Genomic DNA, 24,564 nt, shown 5'->3' with positions numbered 1-24,564 from the left:
AGGCCACTTAAGGCCCAGTCAAGACTCTGTGCTGTGATCTCTGCTGAGTGCACCATGGTGACCTCAATGGGAAGGAAATCCAAAAAAGAGGGGATATATGTATATGTATAACTGACTCATTTTGCTGTACAGTAGAAACTAACACAACATGGTAAAGCAACTATACTCCCATAAAAATTAATTTTACAAAAAGACCCTGTGCTGTGATGTCTCCACTAGGGCAAAGGATACGTACCAGCAGCTTGCCTGTTTCAAGGTCCCAAGCCCTCACTGTTTTGTCATAAGATGCTGCAATAATTCTGGAAATAAAATGACAAACATAGGGTCTTAATGACCCAGATTAGTATGCCTGTGGTTTCTATGAAAAAAAAAATAGGAAATTTTTACAGAAAATTTCTATAGTTTAGGACCAAGATTGCAAATAATACCTGAATCTTCCTAAAGATGTTCCATGAGCCCCCTGGAGAACAGAGGTTCTCAGTGAAAACAGAGAGCCCCTAACACAGAAGGCACCACAGCACCATTCTCTTCCTTAATCCCTCGGTCACACAAATATGTTCTTTTATATCTGGGGCGTTAAAGGTATCATTTCTTCTGTTCTGTAATTGTCTTCTTCTAGAAGGAGCTACAACCCACAAGGATCAGTCACTTCTTTCTCTGGTCACTTGTCTATATTTTTACAGGAAAAGACTTTCATAACTCATCTCATTCTGAAATGCTTTCTTGTACATTTAGTAAAATAATATAAGTGTACCCTTGTCTTCTTATATTGCATGTTTCTGTGACAATCTCTGTCCTCTATGTAAGATAAATTCTCATGAAACTTAAATTCCCTCACTAGTTTTCACTAGTAGACTAATTTTGTAGCTGCTGCTCAGGATAAAAGTGAATCCACTTTAAAGCAAATCCCCTTTTAAAGGACCGTCTCACATCTGCGTGAGGGGTAAATGCAAGTGCATCCCAGAGGCTGCCTCCCAGCCCCGACGCTCCCCAGGTGACAGCTTGGGCTTGCCTCTGCTTCCTGGGTCTCGGTTTCCCCTGTGAAATGAGGGCCTGGACTGAATCGCTAGTGAGCCTTGCAGCTGACCCAGTCCACAGGTGTGACTGCAGGAAATAAACTCCGTGAAGAACATTCAGACTGGCTTTAGCCACAATAAATTTTGCCTTTTTAGCATTTTAAATTTTCAAAGAGTTATCACATCTACTTGATTCTCACAGCAAAAGATGGGAACCGTGAGACCGATATATGGCAGTAAGGTTGGGTATTTGCTTAAAAGACAGTGAACTGTCCCGGCCGTGCTGTGTGCTGGCCTGCTCTTCCCTCTCACTTTCCTGACCAGAGTAAAATGAGGGCAAGTCACCTTCTGCTGTCAGCCGTGACGCTGCATTCTAAAACAGGAGCTCCGGGCCCCGGCTCAAAATTCCGAACAATAGATCCATCCACGGCATCCTCAGATCAGCGGGAGAGAGGGGGAGAGGGCCAGAGGTCACTGAGGTGTCGGCTGAAGCTGTGACTGAATTCAACATCAGCCCTGGGCTTGTCTGAGAACCTTGAGAACCTGAGAACCTTGTCCTATGATTCTCACCCAGCTCAGAGGGGCAAAAGGACTTCCCCTCCACTCCCAAAGCAGGAAGGACCCCCTTGCCGGCATCCCCGGAAAACTCGCCCTCGATCCCACAGTGGCCGATGGAAACAGGCGGCTCTGAGGGCAGAGCTGCAAACAGGTAATTTTCTCATTCTCTACTGGCCAAAGAGGCACCACAAAATCTAGCAAGATCTTTCAAGAACTTTTTAAAAGTTCCCACTGTTTGACCCAGCAATTCTATCCTGAGGGGTCTCTCTTAAGGAAATAATCTGAGTTGCGGTCAGACTTATGCGTGAAAAAGGTTTGTCACGTGTTATAGGGGACAGACGGCAAACACACTGGCAACAGTCTGTGTCCACCTAAAGGGGGCAGTTAAAACAAATTTGAGCACACCCAACAGTGGGGCCCAAGCAACTGATCACACTGAAGGGAGATAACTGCAGAATACGATGAGAACAGAGCAGGGTAGTAACTGACAATATGATGGGAACAATCGGGGTACCAAAGCGAAGGGTATGTGCTGTGGCAGAGATAAAATACTTTCAGTAAGAAATGTGTCCACAGCTTTTCAGGATAAGCAGGGGTGGAAAGTCCCCTTGAAACAAATGTTATTAGTAAGACAGTGAATTCATAGAAAGGCCTTGCACTGTTATATGAAATTATGGTGCCCGGTTGGGGGAGCTTTTGGCCTGACCAGGGCAGGCCTGGGACAATTCTTCCTGATATGCAGAGACCACTTTACATGAAGACCCCAAGCCTGCTGGGAGGCAAAGGACCCTGTGTCAGGGGTCCCCAAGACCACCCCCAGGATTGGTGATTCTCCAGGACTCCGAATATAGTCGTGCTCACGGCTAAGATTTATTACAGCCAAAGGACACAAAGCAAAATCAGCAAAGGGAAGGGTACATGGGGTGAGGTCCAGAGGAAAGCAGGCACTGCTTGCAAGAGTCTCTCTCTGTGGGTCACACGGGACATGCTTAATTCCTGCAGCAACCAGTTGTAACAACATGTGTGAGGTGCTGTCTACCAGGGAGACACACCTGAACCTCGGGGCCCAGGTTTTTATCGGGGTCTGGTCACACAAACACTCTGCAGCATGCACCAAAATTCCAGACTCCCAGGAGGAGAGCCGGTGTACAGCACCAACCGCGTGGTTTGCACAAACCGTCTGTGAGCCCCCTTTATCACTTAGGGAAAGATCCATATGATTATAGAACACTGTTTACCAGTCAAGTTCCCAGATGCCAGCCAAGGCCAGCCTTGCCAGTGGGCCTTTCCAAGGACAGCAGTCTCAGGCCTACTGTGCGAACTCTTTTCTGCACAGACCCAGTCTCCCAACCCCTGCTCCATGAAACTTGAAACGGTGGGGTTGTGTTTGGGTGAACCCAGCAGGCCTTAATCAAAGCCCACCAACAGGAAGAGATCCCAAAGAGGAATTCATGGGAGCAGGACACATTCAGGCTGGAGGCCCAGCTCACGAGCCTCATGGCTTGGGAAGAAAGGGCTGGCTCTGACAGCCTGTGATCCAGCCTCCCTGGCTGGTGTGTTGCTCTAGGACAAACATTGTCCGGGAACTAAGAAAACTATCATCATGGGGCCTCGGGCTGAGGCCCACGGCAGTCTGTGCAGGGCCCCGGGCCAGTTAAGGGCAGTACTAGAATGGACTGATGTCCATGGGACTATGCATGTTCAGTGTTCAGTAGTGCTGCCATATGGCCAACAGGAGGAATAGCAACCATGGACAGATAACTCTCTTGGAAAATGTGCACAGTCATGAATGATTTGGCAGGAGATATTCAGTATACGGCAATACAAGCCAGATGTTGTTAGTGAATTCCAAAGACAGTGGAAATGCCTCTGTTTTGTATTGAATGTTTCTTGAAATAAATGCGCCATTGGCTAGGGGTGTGAGAAGACAAAGACAGTTCCCCCTTCACCGGGCATTTGGAACCAGGAATTCTTTCTGTGGACTCAGATAATTTAAGGGGGGATGTTGGTTGGACTTTGAATGAATGGGGAGGAAGGGGTTCTAATAAGTGGTTAGAAACATAAAGGAGATGTGACAATATTTGTAGCCCAAGTTTATTGTGATTATATAAACAGTTTTTCTGTATGGTTTCAATTTCATAAATGTGTGTGTACATGTGCGAACAGGAAAAAGAAAAGCTACACTCCAACATTTTCATGGTAGTTAACTCAGGGTTCACGGAATGATGGGTTTTTTTTCTTCTTTGTGTCTTTATGTATTTTGGTGATAAAACCATATTACCTTCATAGTATGAGAAAAACTACCAGTGATTTTTTTTTACAATGATTGGAAAGAGATGTACCATATTAGAGAGAGATTGGGCACAGGATTAAGGATAATTTTTTTCTCAGCTTCTTCATACATTTATGGTCTTTCTAAATTATTCACAATGATCACAGTTAGGGGAAAGGGACCTTTTTAAAAGATTAAACCAGAAGTTTGGCTTTGGGTGGGTTGAGAGGAAGGACTGGAGATGGGAGATGATGAGAGTGGAGGAGAGAAGGGAGAGGCAAGGAGACATTTGCCCAAGATACCGTGACAGAGAAGGTGATGCGCAGGGTAATGGCTTAGTCATCTCCTGAGGGAGGGCTCGCGCCACGAGCTGCCGCTGGGGCAGGGAGAGCCACAGGAGGAGGCAGGAGCAGAGAAAAAGATGGGGAAAAGAGAGCCAGGAGGGGGAAAGAGGACCATTGGAGGGGCAGCCAAGGCAGGGAGACCAGAGAACTAGTGATTCTGCAACTAGGGGTGGAGGTGTGAAGGAGGGCACAGGGACGGAGGGGGCAGCTGGAGAAGGTGGTGGCAGGGGGTAGGGCTGTGAGCAAGTCAGGTATTGAGGACGCTTGGGCAGGCTGAAGTGACAGTGTCCTGGATTGGGCACGGAGTAGGCAGTGAGGCTGCTGTGGGGAGCCAAGGACATCTTGATGGATGGTCCCTAATCTTGGGACAACGAGAGAAAACAGGCAGATGTCCCCTTATAGAGACAGAAGCCCTCTGGCCAAAATAGACAGAAACCCCTGAGAGTTCTTCCACTGACTCAAAAGGTGAGAAGAACATGAGAAGCATCTGGAGATGACAAAGCAAAATGCACACTTGGAAAGTCACCATTCCCCCTCCCCCTGGGTGACGACAACCAGCAGAGACCCCCTCACCCCCAGGCTTTCTCAGTCATCCCAGAGGGTTGGGAAAGGGCTTAGGGTTCCCAGAGGATGCAGTGGTTTTCCCAACAAGAAGATCATGGGGCTGGGTGGGGGGGGATGGGGGGTGGATAAGGGCCACAGAATAGGAGAGAGTGGATGTCTGTCGGGACCTGGTATGGGCCAGGCAGGCCCTGGGGTGGCCCCAGCACACCTGTGAGGCCTGGGGAGGTTTAGGGAGGCCCAGGAGGTCATGTAACCACCCAGGGTCAAACAGCTGGTAGGTCACTAATGTGGGGCCTGAACCACTTGGATAGTCCCCAGACCCTCCTGCCTAGTCTGCCTGGCTTGGTACCCACCAAGACCCAGAAGATGACACAGAAGATGCTCCTCCAAGGTGATCTGGAGGGTAAGGAGCTATCCTCCACCTAGTTACCCAAACCAGAACCCAGGAACCAGCCTTGACTCACTCCGCCCTGTCCCCCTCCTGCCCCTGAAGCCAGATGAGACAGCAAAACTCGGAACTGACTGTCCTTCCCAGTGGGCCCTGTCCCAGCCACACGGCCATCTGTGGCCTGGCCCCTGATGGCCATTGCCATCTCCCAGCCCTGCTTCCTCCTCACCCCCTCCCGACTGACCAGCAGTGCCCACAAGCAGGCCCACTAGGGTCTGCTGGCTATGCCCAGAAGACTTTGGAAGAGTTCTTGGTGGCCACCTCTCTGTAACCTCATCTGACCATCACATCCCTGTTCCTCTGCCCCTGCTTCCTGCCCCTTGTGGCACTGACCTGTGCTCAGGCCTACCTCTCCCAGTCACCCTTCATGGACAGGTCCCAGGTCTGGCCACTTTTCTGTCCTCTTGTGATCACCTAGGCCTAGCCGTAATACCATCTCTGTGGATGGAACTGAATATTCCAAATGAGAAGGAGACCCAGAGAGATAACACAGCTCAGAGACCCCAGGTGGGTCTCAGGCACAGCCTCTAATAAAAGGTGGTGAGCTCCTGGTCCAGCGGTCTCCATCCCTGCTCCCACTGTTTCCAAATTAACAGGCTGACAGCTGCCACACTAACCTCATCTCTCTCTGGTGACTTGAAACTAGGGTGAGCCCTCACTTTGCTTCTTCTTCTTGCACTTTGCTCAGAAATGTCTCTCCAAATCTTTGGGATCCTTGAATGTCTGGGAACTCAGTACTGGGGAACTCTCCACAAGAGGAGACATAAGCTTATGGGACATTTTGGTTCCACCTAACACTGGGCCACCTACCCACAGCTTCACGGTGCAGTCATAGGAGCCACTGAGGACCTTTGTGTCATCCACACAGAAGTGGCAGGAACTCACAATGTGCTGGTGTCCCCTCATAATTTTAAATGGGATCTGAAAAAAGGATAGACTGAATGAGTTCAGAAGGTTGCAGAATACCAGATCAATAGTTTAAAAATCAATAGTATTCCTATACACTTGCAATGAACAATCCAGAAAAAAAATTAAGAAGAAAATTGCATTTACAAAAGCATCAAAATAGGAATAAATTTAACCAAAAAAGTGTAACATTTATACTCTGAAAATTACAAAACATTGTTAAAATAAATTTTAAAAGACTTAAATAAATGGAAAAGCAACCCATGTTCATGGATTAGCAGACTTACTATTCTTATGAAAATACCCTCCAAAGTATTTGGAGTGATCTACAGATTCAACACCATCCCATCAAAATCCCAGCAGACTTCTTTTCTAAAATTGACAAGCTGATCCTGGTATCGGAGAGACAGCAGTGAGCGGTCCTGAAGAGAGATCTTAGTTCCCTGCCTAGGAATTGAACCTGGGCAGCTTGGATGAAAACCAGGAATACTAGTCGCTAGACCACCAGGGGCTAGAGGCTAGAAGCAAAGTTCCCCTGGCCCTTGCCCCATTTGAAAAATGAATTTCTCAAAGAGGCAAAAATTGTAAAAACAGGCCCAAAGTTTATTATTAGAGACATAGCACAACAAGTGGGAAAGCACACAGAGAAACAGTTTGTTTATTTAAGACAGAAGCAAGGCAGAAATACACACCTGGAGAGAAAGACTGTGGGCATCCTCCCTAATGAGGAAAAGTGCAGTAAAGAGGTGGTTAAGTCATTTATATAGGGGCAGTTCTTCCACATCTTTGGTCAATTTTCTTACTTCTTTTCCCACATCTGACTTGTTCTAGGACCCTCCCCAACATGCGTGCACATCTTTTTGTCAAGATGGATTCCAGCGTAGAGGCTTGTGGAGGCTTGGCGTCACCTGTTATGGGGTGGTGGCCCCTCCTTTTTGACCCCCAAGGAGTCTTTCTGCACCTTTGCAGTCAGGGAGTTTTCCTTGACCTCAGGAGTGGTCATCTTATCTCTTTACTCCAGCAGAGCTCAGCTCCTGCCAGCTCCTGCCATTAACCTCGTCCTTGGCGTGTCCAGGGAAAACAAAGCTTCGATTGTATTCCACTTGACAAAAACCAGCTGTTCAGCCCAGGGGCCCATCTACCTCCTACCTCAATCCTCAAATTTACACAGAAACTCGAGGGAAGCAGAATAACCAAAAAATTCTTGTAAAGGAACAAAGGTAGAGGTCTCACAATTTCCAACTTCAAAACTCTTATCAAAACATACAAAGAGACAGTAATCAAGACAGTGTAGTATTAGCATAAGGATAGACATATAGATGGATGAAATAGAACTAAGAATCCAGAAATAAGCACTCATATTTTTGGTCACTTGATTTTCAACAAGGGTGCCAAGATAATTAAAAAGGGAAAGAAAAATCTTTTCAACAAATTGTGCTGGGACAGGTGAATATCCACATGCAAAAGAATGAAGTTGGACCCTTATCTCATACCATATACAAAAATTAACTCAAAATGGATCAAAGACCTAAATGTGAGAGCTAAAATTGCAAGCCTCTTAGAAGAAAACATGGGTGTAAATCTTTGTGAATTTGCATTAGTCAATGGTTTCTTAGATATGACAACAAAAGCACAAGCAGCAGCGGCAAAAACAACAACAATGATAAACTGGACATTATCAAAATAAAAAACTTTTGTGCTTCAAAGGACACCATCAAGAAAGTGAAAAACAACCCATACAATGGAAGAAGATTTTTGCAAATCATATACCAGGTAAGGGACTTGTATCTAGAATACGTAAAACACTCTTAAAACTCAACAATAAAGAAACAATCTAATTTAAAAATAGGCAAATGCTATGAACAGGCATTTCTCCAAAAAACATATGTAAATAATCTATAAGCACTTGGAAACGTGCTCAACATCTTAAGCCATTAGGGAAATGTAAATCAAAACCATATTGTGTAAAGAGAGTAAATCCTAAAAGTTCTCATCACAAGGAAAAAAATATTATCTATTTCTTTCATGTTGTATCTATATGAGATGATGGATGCTCACTAAACCTATTATGGTCATCATTTCATGATGTATGTAAGTCAAAACATTATGTTGTACACCTTAAGCTTATGCAGTGCCGTATGTCAATTATAACTCGATAAAACTGGGGAAAAAAAGACATTCGATTATAGTACCTAAATATAGAAAACAGAACAAACCAAACAAACAAAGAAACATATTGAGATACCACTTTATACCTAGTTGAATGTCTGTAATCAAAAAATCAGACAATAACAAGAGAAATCGGAACTCTCATATAGGGTTGGTGTGAATGTAAAATCGTGCAGCCACTTTGGAAAATAGTTCAGCAATTCCTCAAAATTTAAACATATGTGTGAACTTATGATCCAGCAACTTTACTCCTAGGTTTTTACCTAAGAAAAATGAAACCAAATGTCCACATAAAAACTTGAACATGGGCATTCATAGAAATATTATTCATAATAATCAAAAATTGGAAACACCACACACCTATGGTCAATTAATCTTCAACAAAGGAGGCAAGAATATACAATGGAGAAAAGACATTCTCTTCAGCAAGTAGTGTGGGGAAGCTGGACAGCTACACGTAAAACAATGAAGTTAGACCACTCCCTCACACCATACACAAAAAATAAACTCAAAATGGCTTAAAGACTTAAATATAAGACATGACAACATAAAACTCATAGAAGAGAACATAGGCAAAACATTCTCTGGTGTAAATCATAGCAATGTTTTCTTAGGTCAGACTCCCAAGGCAAAAGAAATAAAAGCAAAAATAACCAAATAGGACCTAATCAAACTTACAAGCTTTTGCACAGCAAAGAAAACCATAAACAAAATGAAAAGACAACCTATGGAGTAGGAGAAAATATTTGCAAATGAAGCTGCAACTGACAAGAGCTTAATTTCCAAAATATACAAACAGCTCACATGACTCAACAACAACAACAAAACAAACAGCCCAATCAAAAAAAGGGGCAGAAGACCTAAACAGACATTTCTCCAAAGAAGACATACAGATGGCCAACAGGCACATGAAGAGATGCTCAACATCGTTATTAGAGAAATGCAAATCAAAACTACAATGAGGTATCACTTCATACCAGTCAGAATGGCCATCATCAAACAATCTACAAATAATAAGTGCTGGAGGGCTTCCCTGGTGGCGCAGTGGTTAAGAATCCACCTGCCAATGCAGGGTACACGGGTTCGAGCCCTGGTCCGGGAAGATCCCACATGCCGCAGAGCAACTGGGCCCGTGCACCACAACTACTGAGCCTGCGCTCTAGAGCCCACGAGCCACAACTGCTGAAGCCCGCGCCCCTAGAGCCCATGCTCTGCAACAGGAGAGGCCACCGCAATGAGAAGCCCGCACAACGAAGAGTAGCCCCCGCCCGCTGCAACTAGAGAAAGCAAAGACCCAACGCAGCCAAAAATAAATAAAAATAAAATAAATTTATTTAAAAAAAAAAATAATAATAATAATAATAAGTGCTGGAGAGGGTGTGGAGAAAAGTGAACACTCCTCCACCGTTGGTGGGAATGTAAATTGGTGCAGCCACTATGGAGAACAGTATGGATGTTCCTCAAAAAACTAAAAATAGAGCTGCCATATGATCCAGCCATCCCACTCCTGGGCATATACCCAGAAAAGATGAAAACTCTAACTTGAAAAGATACATGCACCACAGTGTTCATAGCAGCATTATTTACAATAGCCAAGGCATGAAATCAACCTAAGTGCCCAGTGACAGATGAATGGATAAAGAAGATGTGGTATAAATATGCAATGGAATATTACTCAGCCATAAAAAAGAATGAAATAATGCCATTTCCAGCAACATGGATGAACTAGAGATTATCATACTAAGTGAAGTAAGTCAGACAGAGAATGATAAATATCATATGATATTACTTATATGTGGAATGTAAAAAAAAAGATACAAATGAACTTATTTACAAAACAGAAACAGACTCACAGACATAGAAAACAAACTTATGGTTACCAAAGATAACCATATCTTTGGTATGGTTATCTTTGGAGGAGGGGAGGGATAAATTAGGAGTTTGGGATTAGCAGATACACACTACTATATATAAAATAAACAGCAAGGACCTGTGGTATAGCACAGGGAACTATATTCAACATCTTGTAATAAACTCTAATGGAAAAGAATCTGAAAAAGAATATATACAACATATATTCAGAATATATATATACTGAATCACTTTGCTCTACTCCAGAAACTAATACAACATTGTAAATCAACTACACTTCAATTTTTTAAAAATTGAAAAGATGAACTGGAAACAATCCAAACATGACCATCCACTGATGAATGAATAAATAAAATGAGGCATATCCACACAATAGAATATTACTAGGCAATAAAAAAGAAATGAAGGACATCTTCTCATATGGCATGTGAGAAGCTTGGAAGTCACCACTCCATCGTCACAACAAGGAAAAAGCAGAACAAACTGAAAAATCAACAACTCTTCTTAGATCCATAAGAGAAGCGAGGTCACAAGGCGAATGGCTGCCCGCCAAATTGGAGAGATAGACAGGCAAATACAAAGAATTCCAAGTTACCAGAGCAGAAATCCAGGAGCAGCAACCTCCATGGGCACCAACGGCAGGATAGGGAAACCTGAACTGTAATTGACAAATGGCTGAAGGCTCAGTGTGGACAACTCGGAGAGCTGTGGTACTGGGTCCCCCTCACTTCTGTGAGTGTTACCTCCAGGAACAGTCCTAATCCTCACAGTGAAAGCTGGAGAAAAGTCCCCTCGTGCTTCCAGCAGGGAAAGGGAAAAGGAACCATCCTGAAATATGCCACAGCATCCTGTTCTTCTTAAGCTCTGCCCTCAGGAGAAACTAACCAGAGCCGAACCTGCTTGGATTTTATCGGAGACTAACTGTCCTGGGGAAGGGGAAACACCCAACCCCAGCCCCCTCTAGCCATCCTATTCCACATGAAAGCGAGGGGTGAGTGTTGCAGACTAAACAGCACATGTGAAGTTCACAATCCAGAGGCACAGGCTCACTAAAAGACAGAGACCTAATCATAGGATTGTAGAACGTTTCTCCACACCCCACACCTTGCGACCACATTATTAAAAGCTTATTTATAGCAGCTCCTTTTACCTAGTACATCATGTCTGCCCATCAAAAAAAAAAATTACGAGAAATACTAAGAGGCAGAAAACAGTTTTTTTTTTCAGAAAAAAATATTTGAAGCAATAATGATTGAGAATTTCCCCCAAATTAATTTCAAACACTAAACCATCGATCAAGGAAGCTCCGAGAACACCAAACAGGATAAATGCAAAAAAAGAACTACACCTACGCATATCATTTTAAAGCTACAGAAAATTAAAGATAAAAAATCCTGAAAGAAGCCAGAGGAAAAAACACCTTACCTATAGAGGAGCAAAGATAAGCCTGACATCCAGCTTCTCCTCAGAAACCATGCAAGTAAGAAGAGACTGGGGACTTCCCTGGTGGCACAGTGGTTGAGAGTCTGCCTGCAAATGCAGGGGACACGGGTTTGAGCCCGGGTCTGGGAGGATCCCACATGCCGCGGAGCAACTAGGCCCGTGTGCCACAACTGCTGAGCCTGCGTGCCACAACTATTGAAGCCTGCGCGCCTAGGGCCCGTGCTCCGCAACAGGAGAAGCCACCTCAATGAGAAGCCCGTGCACCACAACGAAGAGTGGCCCCTGCTCGCTGCACACAGCGACGGAGACCCAACGCAGCCAAAAATAAATAAATAAATATATATATTTTAAAAAAATAATAGACTGAAATATTTTAAGTATTGAGAGAAAAAAATCATCAACCTAGAAATTTGTATCCTGCAAAATTATCCTTCAGAAGTAAAGGAGAGGGCTTCCCTGGTGGCACAGTGGTTGAGAATCTGCTTGCCAATGCAGGGCACACGGGTTCAAGCCCTGGTCTGGGAAGATCCCACATGCCACTGAGCAACTAGGTCCGTGAGCCACAACTACTGAGCCTGCGCGTCTGGAGCCTGTGCCTCGCAACAAGAGAGGCCGCAACAGTGAAAGGCCCACGCACATCGATGAAGAGTGGCCCCCGCTTGCCACAACTAGAGAAAGCCCTCGCATAGAAACGAAGACCCAACACAGCCAAAAAAAAAAAAAAGTAAAGGAGAAATAAAGACTTCCTCAGACAAACAAAAACTGAGGAAACTTGTTACCAGTAGATCTGCCTTGAGAGAAACATTAAAAGTTCTTTAGCGAGAAGGAAAATGACATAGGTCAGAAACTCAGATCTTCATAAAGAAAGGAAGAGCATCAAAAAAAGAGAAAAGTGAAGGTAAAAGAAATACTTGAATTGTTCTTATTCCTAATTGATCTAACAGATAATAGTTTGTTCAAAATAATAATAGCAACTACATATATATGTATATATGAAATAAATGACAGCAATGAAAGGGACAGGAGGGACGAATTAGAAATATTTTGTTACTTTAAGGTACCCACACTACCCATTAAGCAGTATAGGGCTATTGAAAGTAGACTTGAATTAAATATAAATGTAAACTATAAATGCAAACTCTTGGGCAACCACTTTAAAACGTAAAATAGAGGTACATCTGATATGCTAAGAAAGGAGAGAAAATGAAATCACATAAAATACTCAATTAAAACTGCAAAGGGCAGGGACTTCCCTGGTGGTCCAGCAGTTAAGACTCTGTGCTTCCAATGCAGGGGACATGGGTTCAATCTCTGGTCAGGGAACTAAGATCATGCAAGCCACGTGGCATGGCCAAAAAAAAAAAAATTCAAAAAACAAGGGCAACAAATAAAAAACAGTGACAAATATGGTAGTTATTAATCTAACTATATCAACAATCGCTTTGAATGGTCTAAATGCACCAATTAAAAGACAGAGACTGTCAGAGTGGATCAAAAAACAAGACCCAACAATATGTTGTCTACAAGAAACCCACTTTAGATATAAAGACACATATAGATTAAAAGTAAATGGATGAAGAAAAATATACCATACTAACACTATCAAAAATTTCAGACAGAGCAGACTTCACAGCAAGAAAATTTATCAGGGCTAAAGAGAGACATTACATAATGATAAAAAGGTCAATTCTCCAAGAAGATATAGTAATCCTTAATGTGCATGTGCAGAACACCAGAGCATCAAACTATGTGAGGCAAAAACTACTAAACTTGCAAAGAGAATTTGATGAGTCCACTATCATAGTTGGAGATTTCAGCACCTCTCTATGAGAAATGGACAGATCCAACAGGCATAAAATTAGTAAGAATACAGAGGAATTCAACAATATCAATCAACTGGATATAATGGACATTTATGGACCACTTCATCCAACAACAGCAGAATACATGTTCTCCTCAAACTCATATGGAATATTCACCAATATAGACCACATTCTAGGCCATAAAACACACCTTAACAAATTTTAAAGAACAAAAATCATACAATGTCTGCTCTCAGAATACAACGGAATTAAACAAGAACTCAATAACAGAAAGATGGTTGGGATATACCAAAATACATGGAGACTAACACTTCTAAATGACACACGGGCCAAAGAAGAAATCTCAAGAGAAGTTTTAACGTATTTTGGGACTTCCCTGGTGGCACCAGTGGTTAAGAATCCGCCTGCCAATGCAGGGGACACAGGTTCAAGCCCTGGTCCGGGAAGATCCCACATGCCGTGGAGCAACTAAGCCCGTGCACCACAACTACTGAGCCTGCACTCCAGAGCCAGGGAGCCACAACTACTAAGCCCACGCTCTGCAACTACTGAAGCCCGCGCGCCTGGAGCCCAGCTCCACAACAAGAGAAGCCAATGCAATGAGAAGCCCAGGCACCGCAATGAAGATCCAATGCAGCCAAAAATAAATAAATGAAATTTCAAAAAGTTGTAACATATTTTGAACTAGACAAAAATGAAAATACAACTTACCAAAATTTGTGGGATGCAGTGAAAGTAGTGCTTAAAGGGAAATTTATAGCATTGAATGCATACATGAAAAAAGAAGGAAAATCTAAAATCAATCATCTAAACTTCCACCTTAAGAAAACAGAAAAAGAAGAGCAAATTAAATCCAAAAGAAGTAGGAGAAAAAAAATACTTGGAATTGCAGCATAATTCAGTGAAATTGAAAATAGGAAATCAATAGAGAAAATCAATTAATACAAAAGCTGATTCTTTAAAAAGATCCATAAAATTGATAAGCCTCTAGCCAGGCTAAGAAAAAAAGAGAGAGAACACAAATTACTAATATCAACACAGGGGGTAGGGAGGTGTCCAGGATGTAGGGGTACTGCAAAGAAAAAAAATGTTGCCTGCTCTTCCAGTTCTACAAGGATCAAGCCATTAGCTACTGCAGTGGCCCACAGACAGTGCACCTGAGGGGAATTCAAGACAGAGAAAAACAGGAAGCATTCTGTGCTTTGGATACAATAGCCCCTACATGGTTAAGACGTGTACTTAAGGAACATTTAAATGATCCCAGTTTTTCCGTCTTCTTCCCATACACAGAAAAGCACTAAAATCACTAACTTGAGATGTCTGTTCTTTGTGATTAGCAGTAAGCTTTCTATGCTTGACTACATGTTTTTCCCGGCAAAAAGTTCATATACCCTGGCTCCTCCCTTACCTCTCTGGAGCCGTCCCTCAGAGCTATCTGAGAGGTTGTCTCCCATGCTACAGTCCGCAGTAAGGTCCAGGAATAAAAGTGAACTGGTAACTTTTACACTGCATTTTTCTTTAAGTTGACAGTGCTGGGAGGAGGGATCTGAGGCTCTGCCGCCAGTCAGTGCCCCCACGGATGCAGGAACTCTGGATGGCGGGACAAGGTTGGGGTGAGGCGAGTGAAGTCCGAGGTGCAGGGATGAGGGGAGGCGGGGGTCTAGGGTAGGGGAGCGGTTTCGGGGTTGTGGGGAACACGGGGCTGTGGGAAGGCGGGAGTGAGACGGTCCTTCGGCTCTAGGTAGCTGGGAGAGGTGGGACAGGAACTGGGCCGCCAGGAGACGAGATGCGAGGCGCCAGGTCGGGGCTGGGCCGCCAGGGGGCGCAGGCAAACTGAGCCATGCGGCGGGCGTGGGGCCGGTCAGGGGGTGGGGCCTGGCCGGCGCGGGGCGGTGCGGGGCGGGTCAGGGGGCGGGGCCTGGACAGCAGGCTGCCTGCAGCCCTGGCCGATTGCTGGGCCCAGGACGAGACTCGGTCACTGGTCTGCTCCACTCTCCACCGCCAAAGCCTGCGCCTTGGGGTCGAGACAGCCGACCCTCAGTTCCCTGCTCGGCAGCTGTCTCCGCCTCTAGGCAAAGCTCTCGGTGCTTCGTTCTTTTTCTCATCACAAAAACAGAACTTTGGTATGGGAAAACAGAGCAAGAGCGGGGAAATCCCTCCACCCCCTTCCGGACCTTTCTGGGCAGAGTACTTTTGGGGTGCATTATGGAGAGGGAGCCCCAGGAGCCACACAGAGAAGTTCCACACTCTTGTACTCTAGGTACATTGTCCGAGGCCCTAACAAAAATAGCATATAGAAGACAGTCCGATGTTTGTAAAAGCAAAAAATGTGAGCTCTTTTTTAGATATACGTAGCGTCCCACAAATATGTTCTACAAATCCGCCTGCGCCTCCCTGGCCGGGCCTTGATCGCGGTGCCGCGGTGCAGCAGGAACCGGGGAGCAAAGACCCCAGACCAGGAGTGCGCTTGGCGGGCTCCTGCTCTCAGGGGCCAGGGTGGGAGATGGGGGCAGCCACTGACAGGCGGCACGCGATGCCAGGTTATGGCCAGAGCCAGGTGAGCGCTGCTTTAGACCGAGGGCAGGGAGAGACACCCCCCCCTCGGGGGGAGGGGGACAAAACGAGGACACCGGAGGCCGGACTGACGGGCTTGAACGTCAGCAAGTCAGATGGAAGAGGAGAGAGATGAGGTAGAGCCGAAAGGGCTTGGAAGGTCATGGTCAGATCTCCTGACTTCCTCTTAAATGTGCCAGGGAGCCAAGGAGAGGTTTTGAGCTAATTATTTTTAAAATTTGTGACACATCCATGTGTGAGTGTGCCTTTTCAGGCCAAGAATGAAGAATTATCATTGAGAATGTTCTTTAGCAAACCATCTCAGATTGTTGGATGAAATCATCTGGAACATTATTATTCTTGCATTGTGCACCTTCACTTCAAAAGATCATTTGTTAACATTTTCACTGAGCTAAACAACTGCATTAACCTTGCTGTATAAACACTTCCAAGGTGTACTGTTTTCAGTCACTGCTCCCCTCTGTTTACTCTAAACTGCTTTTTCTTACTCCAGTTCTTAATTCTGACTTTTTTGTTGTTTGCCAGAGTATTCCCTTGAGTAACTTTTTCCTCAAAGAGAGGCATCCTTTCTGAGTTTTTGCAGCTCTGAAGAAAATGTCCTTTTGTTGGCTTTATCAGGGACCAGCAGTTTGCCCAGGCAGAGAATACTTTAGGTCACAAACTTTTCTCCCAGAGTTTTATATAACTTCTCAACTTCTGTTAACCTAATGGATCATAAAAACCTCAGGCCAAAAAAATCTTAAGCCACCTGAATGTGCATGCACCCAAGACTGGTTAAATCCATCAGGGGGCAGCCAGCCAACGGAATACTCTCCACAAAAAAAGAACAAGGAAGCTGTTTCCTTACTAATATGGAGAGACCTTGAGACTTCCCTGGTGGTCCAGTGGGTAAGCCTCCACGCTCCCAATGCAGGGGGCCCGGGTTCAGGTTCGATCCCTGGTCGGGGGAACTAGATCCCGCATGCATAACACAACTAAGATCCTGCGTGCCGCAACTAAAACCCGGTGCAGCCAAAATAAATAAATAATTTTTTTTTTTTAATGTGGAAAGATCTCTAAAATAAATTAAAAAAAGAAATTTAAAAACCAGGTGCAGAAGAGGTCTAAGGTGTGCTTCCATTTATGTAAAAAAACGGAGAGGTCAGAATATACATGTATGTGCTGGTATGTGCATAAAATATCTCTAAGTATGCAGAGGAAACTAGAAACATTTGTTGCCTTCGTAGAGGGAAAGAGTGTAGTTGTGGGAGGGGGGGTGCTAGGGAGACTTTTTAAAAATTTATTTTATTGAAGTATGGTTGATTTACAGTGTTGTGTTACTTTCTGGTGTACAGCAAAGTGATTAATTTCTATATATAATCCCAAACTCCTAATCCATCCCTCCCCCACCCTCCCTCCCCCTTGGCAACCACATAGAGAACACACTATGTCCGTGGGGAGACACTTAATTGTAAAAAACAAAAACAAAAAATGCCCACAAACCTTTTTTATCTATTGAATTTGGATCTTGGGGGTATTCTATGGAGAACAGAAATAAAATAACAACACCTATGCTCTCCTTTAATTTTACTTAAAAATCAGAATAACTGTCACAAATAAAAGCAAGCAAAGCACTGGCACACACTGCTTTCTCTTCAAACAGACTTCAGCACAGAGACCCCAGCGCACCCCTGTGGTGGACTGGCCGAGACAGTCAGCCATTCGACAGGCCCAGTTGTGGACTCAGCTGCGAGGTCCTCTGACAGCTGGAGAAGCCTCCATCTCAGTCTGATCGCAGGCTTTTCCATCTGCATTGGAAAAGGGACAGCCTTGCTCCTATCTTGCGGTGCAGGCATTCACTACCTGTAGGTTTTATTTCCCTCCAATCTTGCAGTGAACTTGACCATCTCCTTCCACATGCGCACGCCAGTCTTTCTTCAGCCCAGGGAGATTTCCTTGTTTCCTTCTGTATTTCTTTCCTCCTCCTGCTCTCTCCCCCCACCCCAATACCTCATATATTTACTGGCTCTTCTGCATCTCCCCTGCCTTCCTCTTCTCTTTTCTCTCATAATTATTGTTCCTTTATATTTTTTCTCGGAGTTCTCAGAGAATCCCATGAGCTTGTTTTCTAATTTCCTGTTCCAGTTCTCTGCTCTGATTTTAAAACCTCCATGGAGGATTTTCGTTTGGAAATCCTCTTTTTCATCCCCAAGACTTTTCTCTGTTCACAGATTATTTCTTCTTCCCAGCCACCGGCCTTCTTTTCATCAATGCATTGTCTCTCAAATATCATTTAGAATACAAAGTAGTGTTTTGGGGTTTTTATTTCTGTATTATTATTATTCTAAGTTTTCTATTGCTTCTAGTGCTGTTTCATGGGTGACAGGGCTCCCTCACTGACCCCAGGGCATGCACTTGGGAGTGTCACCATGGCGACATTTGGGAGGCTCAGCCGGAGCCCACAGGGTCTGGGTTGGGTGGGCCACTTTGCCCACTAGGTGTGCCTGGGGCAGGGGACTGGGCCCAGTCCCAGCAAGCCAGGTGGCTCCCTCCCAGGTCCCCTTGCCGGCTCTTGAGCTCTCCCCACCTGTTGGGAACAAGCCACACCCCCTCCCCTTGGGGGCGGTTCTGACCTTGGAGAGGGGTTCCTGGTCGCCCCAGAACGCTGCCTTCTCAGGCATCCAGTGCTTCTCCGGCGGTGGCAAGTCATTGCCCACGGCCAGGGGGTTAAGCGAGGGCAGCAGCCGGCCCCGCCGCGCCTCTAAGAGTGAGAGCCTGAAGCGGCCGCAGGCCCTGACCAGGGCTACCCAGGGCAGCTTGCAGGGCCGATGCGCGCCGTCGCGGATGTGGAGCGAGGACAGCTGCACGTTACTTCTCTGGAGCGCTGTCTTCCCATCCTGGTCCAGGGCTTTTGCGGAGCTGGGGGCGCCCGGGGGCTGGGAGGCCATCTCGGAGCCGGGCCTGGCCACGAACGGTGGCGCCGCGCGCCCGCGCCCCCGCGCCCCCACCTTGGGACCCACGCGCCCTGCCTGAGCCCGGACATCTCGCTGCTTCCGCTCAACGCCCAACACGGTTAGCCACAGAAAAATGGACTTCTAGTTCTGGGCGTAAAAGGAATGAGGCCAAGTGTGTGAAACCGGCAGCTCCATCCTCGCGGCCTCGCTCAGGGTCTTCCTGGCTCCGCCTCCCGGAATGATCTGTGTGTCTTCTGCCTTTGTAGGGGTCTCCTGGCCAACCCACTTCACCGTCAACAACAGAGAAACAGTCCATAAATTATAGAATGTGCCCAGGATTAATTAAGATGCAGCTGTTAGGGGTAGGTACACAAAATATATAAGCATGTGAGGGAAATACCTGTCATAATGCCAATGAAATACCAAAGAACAAAATGTCACCTCTTGGGACTCCCCTGGTGGTGCAGTGGTTTAGAATCCGCCTGCCAATGCAGGGGACATGGGTTCAATCCCTGGTCCCGGAAGATCCCACATGCTGCAGAGCAACTAAGCCCGTGCGCCACAACTACTGAGCCTGAGCTCTAGAGCCCATGAGCCACAACTACTGAAGCCTGCGTGCCACAACTACTGAAGCCCGTGCACCTAGAGCCCATGCTCCACAACAAGAGAAGCCACCGCAATGAGAAGCCCATGCACCGCAACAAAGAGTAGCCCCCACTCGCCGCAACTAGAGAAAGCCCGCGCAGCAACAAAGACCCAACACAGCCAAAAATAGATTAATTAATTAATTAATTATTTTTAAAAAACACTTAAAAAAAAAAGTCACCTCTTGTCCGGGAGCAGACTCAATGCTAGAAAATGACTGCATGGAATTATAACAAAAGAGCAAGGGTTGTCAACCCTGGGGGGTAGAAGTAGAAGTGATTTTCTTCCTTCTTTCTCCTTTTACAATTGTTCTGATTTTTCTATGATGTTACTTTGATAATGGAAAAAAACCTCTGCACTCTACTTTTTCTAAAGGTCTCATGAGGGCAGATGAGGCAGCCTCAGAGCAGGGACCCAGGGCTGCAGTGCAAAGACCTGGAGCTTGTGTGACCCAGGGTGTGGGCACACACTCTTCCACTCTTGGTCCCAGTGCTTTTCTCAGACACTTTGGTGGCATCTACCCCGAGACGCTGAGGCCACCTGCCAGGATCCTGGTACTGTGCTGCCCACTTGGCTCCTGGCCACCAGCACCAACCACATGAGGGAGGAACCACACTCCCCAGGAAAACATGGGAAAGCGACCACCTCCCTCCCACACGGGTCCTTAAGTAAGTCAGACTGTCCTTATCTGAACCTGGCTTTCTTCACAACAAAACCAGAGAAAAGCCTTTGCTTTTCAATTCTTTTTTAAAGTTTCAGGAAATGAAAAATCAAGAAAAAAATAGAAAAATGCCATTTTAATTAAACTGTACAGTCTGAGTTTTTTCCTCTGACACTAACAGATTAAGTTAAAAATAGAAATCAATTTCAGCAACCTTCCAAGGCAAGCTTTGAAATGTCAAGGTTTTAAAAAAATTATTTTACAGCAAAAATTTACATATAAATACAATCTGTACACTCTATTAACTGAGTGACCAATGAACTTCCATCCTGGAGGAGATCTGGTACTGGGACAGGCCAGGGCAGAATTCAGTTACTGCCTCCTTAGAGGAAGACGCTTCAGCCTAGAAAAGGAAAGAAAAGAGAGAGGAGGAAAGTTAGATACAAATGGAAAAACCAAACAGTTCAGTGCGGGAGAAGAATGCCAGGCCTCTCCCTGAGCCAAAGTGGCACAAAATACAGAGGATGACCCACACCATGAAAGAAAGTACCGTTTAATCTGCACTCTTAAGATTCTGTTCCCCCCAAAACACACAGAGAGACTCACTCCTCCACATCTCATATTAAGACCCATTTATAAAAGCAAGTTCTAATCCTGGTTGCACACACCTATCTCATGTATGACCTTTGGGAAGGAACTAAAAACACAAAAAACAAAACCATGTGTGCTCCAGGGCCAAAAGCTCCCGAGCCGTCAGTCTTAAATCTCAGCTTCGTGCACACAAGAATGTTCATGGCGGCTCTACTCACCAAGAAGAGCTGGGTCACACTGACTCTAGATCCGTGCTCTACAGCCCCAAAGTGGAAAACCAAATGCCCCCAACAACGGAACAGATGAATACTCTGTGGTGTATCCCGTAAAGGAATACTCTATGGCAATGAGAACGAACCAGCTGCTGCTACGACAATGCAGAGGACTCTCACAAGCCAGATGCAAGAGTTCATGGTACATGGGTCCCTTAAGTAAATCTGAAACACAGGCAAGAGTAATCAGTGGTGATAGAAGCCAGAGTGGTTACCTTTGGGGGGCGGGGGTGGGGATGCTAAGTGGGAGGGGCTTCTGGAGTGCTGGTTTATTCCTTGCTCTAGGTATATTCAGGGAGTGAACATGCACGGAGCTGGGAACTTACAGTGTGAATGCACTAAAGAGTGTACTTAACTGTATGTTTGCACATCTGTGAAATTCTAGAATGGGCAAAGCTAACTTACAGGCACAGGAGGAAGATCAGTGTCTGCCGGGGAGGGGATGGAGGGGGAGACTGCAAGTCCATCCAGAACTAGGCTGTGCCGTCACTGAAGGAAAGCAGCAGGGGCCCTTGACAAGAGTGAGACCTCAGCCAGGCGCTGGGGATGCAAGTAAGACCCATGTTGTCGTGACCCTCAAAATGCCCCTTGCAGGAGACAGATGCAGACAGGTAATACACAGAGTGGAGTGGGGCACAAAAGATGGAGGGGCCCCCTCCAGGCTCCCTGGGGAGAACCTAGGAAGCTTAGGGGTGAGGGGCTATGGAAACTATACCTTTAGCAACCACAAGAGTAATATTTAAATACATTTCACACCTCCGATGCTGCATTCCCTCTATCCCAGTCCCCGCCTCAGAGATAAGTGCTCTCAGGGGTGTAAGAACCCCTCCAGCCCTTTTCTACGCAAGGATGTACACACATGTGCATGCGGGGAAATCCAAAGGCCTGAGGACAGCAGTACCAGGCATATACACTGTTCTGCAGCTTCTGGTCTCTAAATGGTAAGTTTTAGATGCCAGTCAGCACACAGCTACCTGCCCTCATTTTCTGACTGCTGTGCTCAGCCCACCCCACCACACCCTCCCGATGGGCACTGAAGGGCTTCCACGTGTGCAAGTGCAAATGCCTCCCCGCAGGAATGACTCATCACATGGCCCCAAACGGTCAAGGGTGAGAATATCAGGTGTTGGTGAGGGTCAGTGGGCCTCCCTGGGCCTTGCTTTCCCCGCCTGTGAGAGGAGGGGACACAAGTCACAGCTTGTGTGAGGACTAAACGAGCCCACACCCACGGTGTGCCTCACAGTGCCTGGCCCGGCCCTATCACCAGTGGCGCGCGCCCTGAGGAAAGGGAAACGTGAACCAACACAGCCGCTTCAGGGGGCTCTGGATTAAACTGAAATGCTCATATCCTTGTTGTTTCTGAACCATGAGAAGGTCCTGTCCATTCTAAAGAAATAAATGAAGGCAGCAGCACTTGTCTTTCCAGACGGCAAAATATACTATAAGGCCAGAGTAATTAAAACAGGGAGGATGAAAAAATAGAAAAATGGCTAAGAAACCAGAACAGAGAATCCAGGAACAGATCCACATGGGCATAGGCATTTAGAATCTGATCAAGCTACACCTCCCTTAACAGCCCAGAGCACCGGTGGGGCCGAGTGGCCAGGGCTCATGCCTGCCGTGTCCCCCATCACCCTGGGCCCACAGCTGGACTTGCCCTACCTGGTCCCGTGCTGGCCGGGCAGGGCCACCCAGCTGCTCCGGCCCGTGGGCTGGAGGGGAAGGAAGACAGCGACTTCCAGGCAGGACCATAACAACCTCCAAGACCATCCTCCAACCCGTTCCCCTCGGCTCCTCTGAGGGCCACATGCTAGAGTGGAACAAACTGGGATCCTGAATAACTTTCTCAATTTAATTTATGCTCCATTGTGCTGTGCCACTGGGTTGAGAGGGTTCTTTTTCATCGCAGCTCGCCTACTCACTCTCACTAATACAACCGGCCATCTATCTGGAGAAAGGTAAGTTGGATGCCTACCCTACTCTGTTCACAAAAAAAAAAGGAAAATAAAACAATTCAAATAGGTTAAACACAAACAAAATTACAAAAGCATGAGAACAGTCTATATACATACACAAAATCTTACATTAGGGAAGACCTTAAAAAGACAAAATGTAAAACATACCAACGACAACACAAAAATTCGTAAAACTGAGTGTTCCCAAAATTAAAGTTTCTGTTCAACAAAGATTGTTAAAAGTCATATAACAGGTAACACTCTAAAACACAAAGGATTAATATCCAGAATTATTTTTTAATTCCTAAAAATCAGTAAAAACAGTACCTAAAAACCAGTATAAAAATCTAACAGAAAACAGAACATTGTGCAAAGGACAGGAGCACATTATTCACAAAAGAGCCCACGGCAAAGGCTGAGACACACAGGAAAGGCTGCTCAGCCTCATTACTGATTCACGAAATGCAATGAAGATGACGTGCCATTCTTCACCCACCAGGCTGGCAAACATCTCTGCGCTGTTTGTAACTGATGTAATAACAAGGTGCTTTCATAATTTAAATGGATAGAGCCACTTGTGGAAACAATTTGGTGATATTTATTCCTTCTAAATGTTCATTCCCTCTAGATTTATGCTACATAAAGTTATATTATTTATATTAAAAATGTGCAACAAAATGCACGTGTACCTCTGTGTGTGTGTCTGTGTGTGTGTGTGTGTGTATGTGTGTGTGTGTGTGTGGCTGCGCAAAAAAGTCTTCAGAGTTACAAAGCAACAGATGACAGAGGTTACTGAGGAGAGAAGAGAGATTTGGGGAATTGGTCACGGGCCACTTCAAGCCTTATCTGTAAGATCTGAATTTTCACAATGATAATATATTTACATATTACTTATGCAATTAAAAGTTCACTTTTTAAAAAGCCGAGTTAATGCACAAATTTATCATTTCTGACATTTCCCTCTAAGCAACCACGGCAAGGTTTCAACGAGCCTCTGAGGGTTTCTGAAAGCCTACTGTCTCCTGTCGCCTACCGTCTCAGCAGCTCCTGGGGTGACAGGTCTGCGGCCCCTTCTTCATCGCTCTGGCTGTCACTGCTGTCCGTACTCTCGGAACTACTACTTTTCTCTGACTTTTTATTCTTTTGCTTGCCTTTGTGTTTGTGCTTCCGGTGTTTCTTTTTCTGAAATAAATAAAACAAATCAAGGAGAACAAATGGGCATTTCCCTTCCTAATTCCTCGCAGTGGCAGGCTAATGAGGCATTTGGTTGCTGGAGTCATTCAAAAACAAAAACTTCACTTGGGGGAGCTTTAGCCTGGTGTGGGACAGACCAGGACACACAACTGGGCACACTCTCCACCGTGCATATGCTCACAGAATTTATCTTCTGGCGACAGATACAGCAGAACCAAGCAGGCACAGGCAGGACCCCATCATGACACTCAGCCCCCATCTCATCCAAGGTGACCCCGTCCCCTCCCATGAACCTGCCTGCTCCATTTTGTTAGCCATATGTGA

At 45.5% G+C, this 24,564-nt stretch overlaps 2 protein-coding genes across 3 annotated transcripts in view; both read right to left on the bottom strand.

The window, feature by feature from the left end:
- Window positions 1-20,212, bottom strand: part of WDR88 (WD repeat domain 88) — a 47,046-nt gene extending 26,834 nt beyond the window's left edge. Inside the window, exons 1-4 of the mRNA XM_082366560.1 lie at window positions 18,602-20,212; window positions 6,013-6,123; window positions 1,362-1,450; window positions 236-299 (exon numbers count right to left, since the gene is read on the bottom strand). Coding sequence (XP_082222686.1) covers window positions 236-299; window positions 1,362-1,450; window positions 6,013-6,123; window positions 18,602-18,916 — 579 coding nt within the window. The 5' untranslated portion in view covers window positions 18,917-20,212. The remainder of the gene's footprint in view (window positions 1-235; window positions 300-1,361; window positions 1,451-6,012; window positions 6,124-18,601) is intronic.
- A 133-nt stretch (window positions 20,213-20,345) lies between these two features.
- Window positions 20,346-24,564, bottom strand: part of GPATCH1 (G-patch domain containing 1) — a 39,113-nt gene continuing 34,894 nt past the window's right edge. For both annotated transcript variants that reach the window (XM_082366482.1, XM_082366483.1), the window contains 2 exons: window positions 24,080-24,228; window positions 20,346-20,631 (listed from right to left, as the gene is read on the bottom strand). In XM_082366482.1, the coding sequence (XP_082222608.1) occupies window positions 20,601-20,631; window positions 24,080-24,228 (180 nt within the window). In that variant the 3' untranslated portion in view covers window positions 20,346-20,600. The remainder of the gene's footprint in view (window positions 20,632-24,079; window positions 24,229-24,564) is intronic.

Source organism: Balaenoptera borealis, assembly GCF_965194805.1.
Source record: "Balaenoptera borealis genome assembly, chromosome: 19".
NCBI classification, from domain to species: Eukaryota; Metazoa; Chordata; class Mammalia; order Artiodactyla; family Balaenopteridae; genus Balaenoptera; species Balaenoptera borealis.
The sequence above is the reverse complement of the archived record's forward strand: the minus strand, read 5'-3'. Positions and strand labels throughout refer to the sequence as shown.